Consider the following 10,075-nt stretch of genomic DNA (forward strand, 5'->3'; position numbering starts at 1 on the left):
TTGATACCCATTTCTAACAACAACTTATTTGCAAGATTTTTGGCTTTGGAATGTGAAATTTTTAATTTGAAAAATTGTGGATATGATTGCACCAATGATCATATTTAGACAATGTGATGGTTATGGAGATCATATCTACTAGAATTAAACATAATTTGCCGAAAATAAATAAATTGATATCAAACAAACTCTTGATAGGTAGATTGAATCTTAGACCAATAAATATATCATAATAATCAAATTATATATTTAAAACAGTACACTTTAAACATAAAACAAAAAATATATTAAATATTAAAAAAAGAACTTAAGGGTGTGTAATGTCCCTACTTGCAAGGGCTTATAATATTGTCCTGTTTTTTTTTTTCAAATAATCAATTTAAAGGTTATTATTGTATTATTAATGATTCTTTATATATGTATATATTCCTACCCAATCTATTCAGTTGTACGTATAGGCTAGGTGACTAGGGGATTGGACAAAGAGACTACATTAAAGGCTTCATAAGACCTTGGTTCTTGCCTTTCAAATGAGTGCTTTCCATCCCTCGCCATGCCTAGATGCTATACTATACCTCAGTTCTCGAACATTGTGATGGGGTCCTATAGCTTGATAAACCTAAGCCCAAGAGTTGGTATATTTTCCTCTTGCCTTAGGACTCAACCCTACCCTCTTATCCACCTAGTTCTTACTGATTAATGTAATTTTTGGGATTGTTTTCAAGTTATTATCATCTCTTAATCAATAACATCGATTAGATGTTTATTTCATTTATTTAATTATGTCAAATGAAAGAAAATGTTCATCTTATTAATTTGGTATTTCTATATAATTATGTTACTTTATTATTATCATAATTAATATTAAACAACATTTAAAATAATAAATGTTTACCTTATTACCATTTTTCTTTTCCAAGAGTCACAACCTTTCATTATACAAATCTTTTGAAAAGTCACAACACTTCATAGTTATAATCCTTTCAAAAAGTCACAACACTTCATAACTAAAATCTTTTGAAAAAATTTCAATACTTTATAATCACAATATTTTTGAAGAGTCACAACCATTCATAATTATTAACTTTTCAAAGGTTCACATCCTTTCAATGTCATTCGTACATTTTCAAAAAGTCACTTCTTTATTTTCTTCATGATATTACTTTCCTCTTCCATTTTTCCTTTTTGAACTCCTCTCCTCTCCCTTTCCTTTTTTTCTCTCTCTAAAATAAACTCTCCTCCCTTTTATATCTTAATGTGAAGGAGTCATGTCTATTTGTTAAATCTCTCTTGACTTTTCATTAGATTTAGTTATTATTAATTTACTTGTGTTTATTATTCTTTATTATGAGATTCTATTTAGAAATTTAATATTCTTTCTACAATATTGTCTCCTATATTTAATTTTATTTATTTCTTTACTCATTGAAATTTTATTATTATTTTTAATTATTTAAAATATCATACTAAATATTATTTTAATAATAATATAGATTAAATTATTATTATTATTATTTTAATATTTTAGTATTAGTCTTAATATAACTTTATAATTTATTTAATAACATTGTATTATTTAATAATTATTAAAATTCTATCTTAAAATGGGGATATGACAAGTGCATTTTCTCGTTTTAGTACGTGTATATTCTTATACAGTGTTGTTACAATTTTGTTCTCACTTGATGATAGTCATGTTAATTTAGGGTTCGTTTGGTTTTTGGAAGATGACAGGAATTGGCTTTTTCAGAATCCGGATTTGAAATTTTTTTGTGTTTGTTTCAAAATTGGTAAAATGGAATTAGCATACCAGACTTCCAATTTTACCTCAAAACTAGGTTTTCCAACTTCCTACTAGCAAGTAGGAATTGAAAATCAAAACCTGGTTATGTTTTATAAAGAGTGTAAAAACAATAGATTGGACTACTTTTTGAAATTTGCATTCAACTCCAAGCTTACGCATGTGTCTTCACAGGCATCTTTTGAGTGAAAAACAGGTTCAAGTAAAATCCCAAAAATTGAAATGAAGATTTGCAAAACCTTGATTTGACTAAACCAAATCTTGTAAAAATTCCGATTTTTTAAATTCGATGAACCAAATGGACTTAAGGATTTACACTATCTCTCCTGAACTCCCTTGTAGATTTTGGAATCCATGAAAATTTTAATTGACTTAATGGCAGGTACATGAGTTCTGACAAGGCAAGTCGTTTAAATAAGTTTAGGCGACCCTAAAAAGGGTCGCCTTGTGTCATGAAACTGAGGTGTAATCCACTACAATGGAAAGTGGTAGTGATCTCCAGTGCTTCCGCTTTTCAACTCCAATACCACCAACCAAATAAGTCTCTGAGCTGTCTATATCATTATTAGTATTTGGTATCTTCATACTCCATACTTAGCTATAAGTTTATGCTCGCCACAGCCAACCAAGTATATATCAATATTAGTTTTATTTGGAAGTGCAGTCATGGCCTTTGCACTTGTTCTCGTTTTATTTTTATGCTTTGTCTCTGCCTCTGCTAGCGCCAATTTCTCCACTGATTTTGATATCACTTGGGGAGGTTATGAACATGCCAACATACTTGACAATGGAAAAAGTTTGCACCTTCTCCTTGACAACACGTCTGGTAAGATCAAGAGATTTGAGTTTTAAGCTTCTTATTGCACTGTAGAGTCTTTGTAGAATTTTCTGAATGTATTTACAATCTATACCATAATATGTATGATACAATCTTCTATCTTACAGTGAATATGTCCCAGGAAAGCTATGTTATTCAATGGCTGGTGTTGTATTTCTGTCTGTTCGTGCAGGTGCTGGCTGTCAATCCAAAAAAGAGTATCTCTTTGGAAAATTTGATATGCAAATCAAACTGGTTCCTGGAAACTCTGCAGGCACTGTTACTGCTTATTATGTAAGTTGTTATCTGGATAGTATTGGGCATTATTATTGTACTTAGCATCAGTCATATTTAATCATCAAACAGTTCATTTATACCTTTCTTAGATATGAACATATATATAGTCACTTTAGTTTTATAAATGATTTATTTGGCATAGTATTTATGAATATTTGGGAAGAGGATAGGAACTTCAGTGGGTTTGGTTGGGGGGAGATTCTATGGCTAAATGTTCTAAGTCAAAATAATATTAGAAGAGGTGACTTCTCGGGAAATCTTTATGTTGGTATCACTTAGATGAAATGAGTGTTCAGTAGACTGTTTATTCTCACGAACACTCATGTAGGATGTGAGTATTAACTAGATACAATGAGTACTAATTAGACCATTCATTCTCATGAACTAGGAGTTTGTACAAACCACTATTACATACCAAACAATTAACTTTCAAACAATCAATAACAATTTTACTCCTCATTATACACATTGCTATTTTGCAGCTTTCTTCACAAGGTCCTAACCATGACGAGATAGACTATGAATTTCTGGGGAATGTATCTGGAGATCCCTATATTGTACACACCAACATCTTCACACAGGGGCAAGGAAATCGTGAGCAACAATTCTATCTCTGGTTCGACCCTACAAAAGCCTTTCACACCTATTCTGTACTTTGGAGTCCAAGACAAATAGTGTAAGTAATATATGTTAAGTTCTACAACTGTATAAATGAGATAGCAAGTTAAGTAGACCAAGTTGAAATAAAAACATATGAAATCCTTATCTATGTTCCTAATATGTAGAGTGTAACAATGACATTATTGATCTGTATTGTTCCAGATTCTTAGTAGATGGAAGTCCAATTAGAGTGTTCCATAACAATGAAGATGTTGGTGTGGCATATCCAAAGAAAGAGGCAATGAGAGTGTATTCAAGCCTTTGGAATGGAGAGGAGTGGGCAACAAGGGGAGGGCTTGTGAAGACAGACTGGAATAGTGCTCCCTTCATTGCATGTTTCAGCAAGTTTAAGGCAGAAGTTTGCAAGCTGAAAAAGAATGCATCCCCTCCATCTTGCAGTGTTGCTTCTGAGCACAAATGGTGGAACCAGGACACCCAACAAGAAAGGCTGAAATGGGTGCAGCAGAATTATATGATTTACAATTACTGTGCTGATACTAGCAGATTCCCTCTAGGTCTTCCCCATGAGTGCAATGCACCCTAAGATTTGCCCTACTTGTGGCTGTTTTCATACTAAATTATTTTTGCGTTTATTTTTTAATTTAAATTAGATAGATTGACAATAAAAATATTTATAGTTGTTTTATTTTTTATTTTATTTTAACATAATCTTATTTTAGATATTGTGAATTGCTAAACTTAGCATCCATTTCTAAGCTTTTGCTATTCTCAACATCTTTATTTTATAGGTCATCTTGGTTTTTATAGGAGTTTAAAAGTCTTTTAATATGAACATTATTAAAGTTTCAACTTTTACATTTGAATTAATTAGTGGTTTCTAAATAGGGTCATATTAGTATTAGAGATTAAATAGAAATATTTTTAAAAGATTTCATTTCATAGGTTATTTTTAATCTTGTAGACATTAGAAGTTCTTTATTCTATGTTATGTTATTTTAATGGACATTATTAAAATTCAACTTTTACATTTGAATTATTACAATGGATTCAATAGAATTAACAAGTAGTTTCTTAATGGAGTCATATTAGTATTAAAGATTAAATTGAAATATTTTTGAAAGATTCCATCTCATAGACTAGTTAGAGTCTTGTAGACTTTAGAAGTTTTCTATTCTATTTTATTCTATTCTATGTTATGTTATTTTAAGTGGACAATATTAAAATCTAACTTTTACATTTGAATTAATTACAATAGATTCAACAAAATTAACTAGTAGTTTCTTAATAGGGTCATATTAATATTAAAGATTAAATTAAGATATTTTTAAAAGATTCCATCTCATAGACTATTTTTAGTCTTGTAGACATTAGATGTTTTCTATTCTATTCTATTCTATTTTATGTTATACTATTTTAAGTAGACATTATTAAAATTCAACTTTTACATTTGAATTAACTTTTACATTTGACTTCTTAATAAGCTCATTTTAGTATTAAAAACTAGTTTGAAGCATTTTATAAATTTATTCATTTAATATTATAAATTGAATCTCATTATTAATATTAATAGTTAATCTATATAGATGATTGTAATTTAATGAATATAAAAACTAACAAATTTAATTGAATGTCTAGACAAAGTATACAACAAAAGTTTCAAAATAATTGATGAAGGTACGCTTTGATACCACTTGATGAAGGGCCACACCACCCTACCAACTCACAACCAAAAATGCAACAATATGATGACAAGAGATGAAAAAATGCTTCAAACAATTTTTATTATACTTGAAAATTCAATATTAATTACAATCACATTTCTACAAGATCCCTCAAGATCCAATCCAAGCCCAAGCTAGTCTAGATCGATCCACACTCTAGTAGAAACCTTTGAGATCTCAACTTGTGCTCGCAAGCCATCAAGCAAACTCTTTGTTTCTAAACCGCAGTCACTAGCTCTTCTCCAACTTTATCCAAGATCCAAGTGTAAACTACCTCACATTCAGCGCTCTGTCTACACACTCACAACTCCACCACAATCCTTCTGTAACTGCCTCACATTCGGCGCTCTGTCCACAGACTCAAGAAAACTCACTCCTCACTTCCTCCTTCTCTTTCGCACCTTGAAGCCTTCACACCTTCCAACTTTCATACCTTGAAGCTTTCCTTCCAAAGCTTTCATCTTTCCAAGCTTCACCTTCCACAGTTTTCACACCTTGAAGCTTTCACCTTCCAAAGCTTCTACTTCTCGAGCTTCACCTTCCCAAGCTTTCCTTCCAAAGCTTTCACCTTTCCAAGCTTGATTAGAAATGCTCATATGCCTTGCTTAAATAGGCACTTACCACCCAATGCATGACTTAATCCACAACCTTCTAGAATTCCTCCTACACAATATCCACAACCTTCTACAAATTCCATAACCTTCTACAATATCCACAACTTTCTACAATATCCATAACTTTCTAGAATTCCACCAACACACCTCGATAAATGGAATGACAACCATTTTTTTTTACTTTTCTATTTTATGTCACCTATGCACCTTGAAAATAGAAATTTCTCCCTTTTTTCTTTTTCTCCTTTTTCCCTTTTTATTTATTTATTTTTCTTCTAATTTATGTCACTTTCTCTCTCTTCCAAAATTATTATTATTATTATTTAAAAAAAAAAATTTTTTTCCCATGCAAGATGCTCCTACATCAATAATTAAAATAAATACATATAAATGATATTGGTAGCTAGTAGGTAGATGTTTGATGCTTTCAATATGACTTTATAATTGAACTTATTATATGCATTAGGTGTAGAGCTCAACAAAATTTGAATGAGTTTGGGCTTAAACTTGACAACTTGATCTCATGTGTTATTCAATCAACCTTAACTATCATGGATTTGAACTTCTATGCAAATATAACTTTTAAAATATATAACTAAAATTATTAAAATTAGAAAATGTAAAATACTTTATTATGGTTATTGTTTTTTTATAAATATTATTAAGGACTGGTGGTATTTAAATATACCTTGGAGAAACTCTTAGACACAAGCTAATTTTTTTATAGGTTAATGCTCTTGATAAGTCAATCTTATAATCATGGAACTCTTCAATCATGTGAGTTTTCTAGGATGTACGTATTTTAGGTTTTATTTTGAAGTATGAAAATTTTAGTCTAAATAAAATGAAAGAATACAATATAAGATGAAATTCACACTCACACTCACTTAGTAAAGCATACCATTTGTACATAAAATCAGATTAATAGTATAACAAAAGTCTAAGATTGTTCCAATATTTTTTTAAAAATCTTAAGTCTACGCTCTTCCCTAGATGAGGACAATCCAAAAGCTTTGCAAGGAAGGACAAGGGATGTGTCTTGTAAGGAAACCTCAATGGTTTTATGGAAGCCAACTCTTCTCTTTTGTGGTTTAGGAAAGGAGTAGAAAAATTAATCAAAAACTTAGGTGATACATTAGAGATTTCAAAAGCCTTTAGAATTCTCATTAACAATAATAAGAACAAAACGTCCTAGAAATAAGCCAAAAACACCACAGACTCTTCATCGTTGGAAAGAGAACATGATGGAAAGATCGTTGACATAGGTAAAAAATTTATATCTTCCAGTAAGAAGAACATGTGAAGGCTTGTAGGAAATCTTCCTACTATCCCGCTAAAATAGCTATTTTGCAAGAATGTCATTTTTCAAAGTGACATGATATAACCCTAGTCCACAAGCATTAGAAGTAACCAAACGTGATCTAATAACTTATTAAATCAATAATGAATTGTAAGAGCCTGAAAGAAACAAATGATAGCTATACTCATTCATGATTGACATAGAACCTCAAAGAACCTAAAAAATAGAAGAAACACGTAGTAAAAGGAAAATTGGGTTGGGCATAGTTTAGTACATATGTCCTTTATTGATTATGGAAACAATTGCAAGGCTATGATTTTTTTTTAAAAGTACAACTAGTTTGTAAGTGCTCTACTATATAGTGAACAAAATACTCTAGAATAGAAATTCTAGATCTAACCAAGCTCCATTATTACAATGTGTCCGTAGGATTTTATAGAAAAGATCCCAAAACTAAATCTCAAAATGAAACCATAAAGGGTTATGAAATTGTGCCATGTGGAAAATCCCCTCGGGGTGGTTGTTACAATCACCTTAGGTGTGCCAATTTTTGCATCATTGTTGTCCTTTCACACACACAACATGGGCACCACTTGTGCCTTTTCAAATGACCTCTCCATTATGAGGGAATAAATTATCAACTCCACTCAAGTAGTTCATCATTTTTTGTGCCTTTTTGAATCAAATATACCTTGCGCTTTTCCACTAACTAAAAATGTAATATTTTTCCTTCAAGAAGGTGGACCCTACCACTTTTAAATAATGCGACCATGAGTTGGATATTTGTCATCAGAGCAGGACTTGAAGAGGGGAATCCTTACTAAGAGGCTTTTGAGACTTTCTCGTATTGATGTGTGGAACTCTTGTGGGTCTTATTCTATTTTCTTTTCCTTCTGACCTTCAAAAGACTCCATAATGTTTTAATGCTTGGTGCTCTTTGAAGTGAGCACACTTGGAAAGAGGAGGAGTTTGAAGAAAAAGAGCTTTGCATACTTGGAACAAATTATGTTGTTTTGGCATTTTATTGCTCCAACTTCACAAGGTCATAACTTTTAGCTTGTAGCTTGGATTTTGTAATGGCATGCCTCATTGGAAAGGCCTTCAAGAGATCCAATTTCAAGAAAGGGCTTTCAACACACACAAGATTGAACCTCTAATTCCACTCTAGGGGACTTTAAAAATGCACTTTTTTACAATAGAAAAATATTTAAAAATTGGATTTTTTATTTTTCTCAATTTTGCTCAATCTGCTACTTCTGCACTTTCTTATCACCAAAAATGCCTTTAGAATTCCCTAGATGAAGGTTGTAGTAGATACCATCTACATTTTGGCAACTCACATGGGACCTCATTCTGCTAAGAAAGAACCTCGTAATATCTAGTTGCGTAGACTAGAATGCATTATCCATTAAGGACCATAGTAAAAAAAGGGAGCGACAAACATAGAGTTTCCTAAAAATAAGAAGAGACACAACAACTATGCAATCATGCACTTGGAGGAAAAGTAGAAACTAAAAAATGCATTTTGTTAAGGCGAATGCAGCATATGTAAAAACACTTCTTGGAAAATAAAATTTCTAATAAGTACTATGTACATATAGTTACATTGCAATAATGTTAAACAAAACCATTAACTAACTTGTTGATGTAGCTTCCCTTCCTAACTAGCTTATGGTATTTTATAGGTTTTTGGGTCACTAGCTAGAAGAGAAAGCGTGAAAGGTATCCAACATATTGGAATGCCTTCATAAAATTAAGACAAAAAAAGATTACCCTTGTTTGCTTGTTGTCCTCTTGCAGCAAATGGGTAAGTTGTTCCTTCTCTCATTGATGTTCATCTTCATTTTTTGAGGTGAGAGTGACTAGTGACAATTCACAAGCTTGAGAAAAATGCCTAGTGGGACATGCTCTTGAAATCTCTATTGCTCTTATCTCTTGTTGTCTAGTGGGAGATGTCATAGATGGATTTTTTGATGGCTTATGCACATCTAGAAAAGAAATTCTACTTTGTAATGCTAACTCCACCCTCTAAAAAAATATCAAATGATGCAAGTCTTTATCTTATGTGGGACCATGTATTCTACACTATCCTTCTAATGAAAACTTTTTCAAACCTTATGGATGTATTGTTTGTGAAAATCAAGCCAAATTGCACTAACATCAACATACCTATCCATTGAGTCTACTATATTGCTTGATTAAAAGACATATGTATATGTTTCCTTCTAAACCTCTATTATTTTTCAGTTTACTAGAATATGTGAATACTTAAATAGTAGTCAACATTGGAATTATTTCATAAAATAGATTGACACTAATGTAAAGATAGTGTATGCATAATATATTTTCTGAAAAATTTAAGTAAATAATTGTAACATCCCACTCAAGAACCCTAGAGAAATAATCTAACATTATTCAATGTTTACTAGACTATATTATTTTTAAGATTGAACAATACAAGATAACAATGCGGAAGCAACATACACATACACATCAAGTACACACAATAAATTAAAAATACAGTTTTCCATTCCTCAAGGGTTCCTTCATGTTGCTCAGCCATGTTAAGAAGTGTATATTAATTAGTTTAAGTCTTAAGTGCACATTCATGATCATAAGGAAATAACAGATAGATTATCTCATAATAAAATGCATAAGTACAACTAATAAAATAAAAATACATCCAATAAATAACATCCAATGCACATGTCACAAGGTATGTGAAAACTACACATACACATCAAGTACACAGAAGGAAATAACAGATACATTATCTCATAATAAAATGCATAAGTACAACTAATAAAATAAAAATACATCCAATGCACATGTCACAAGATACATGATAACATATATACATCATCTAAATAGAATTGTCTGCTCGATAAGAAAAAGAATGATAAT

General features: G+C 31.1%; 1 protein-coding gene across 1 annotated transcript; it reads left to right on the forward strand.

Moving 5' to 3' along the window:
- Positions 1–2,268: 2,268 nt before the first annotated feature.
- On the forward strand, positions 2,269–4,204 carry LOC149571155 (xyloglucan endotransglucosylase protein 1-like). The gene is made up of 4 exons (XM_089812724.1): positions 2,269–2,627; positions 2,812–2,912; positions 3,398–3,591; positions 3,738–4,204. The coding sequence occupies exons 1-4, from the start codon at positions 2,468–2,470 to the stop codon at positions 4,117–4,119; spliced, it is 837 nt and encodes a 278-aa protein (XP_089668850.1). The 5' UTR covers positions 2,269–2,467; the 3' UTR covers positions 4,120–4,204.
- Positions 4,205–10,075: the final 5,871 nt, after the last annotated feature.

Source organism: Cupressus sempervirens, chromosome 2, assembly GCF_028749045.1.
Source record: "Cupressus sempervirens isolate cs-2001-9-10 chromosome 2, ASM2874904v1, whole genome shotgun sequence".
NCBI lineage: Eukaryota > Viridiplantae > Streptophyta > Pinopsida > Cupressales > Cupressaceae > Cupressus > Cupressus sempervirens.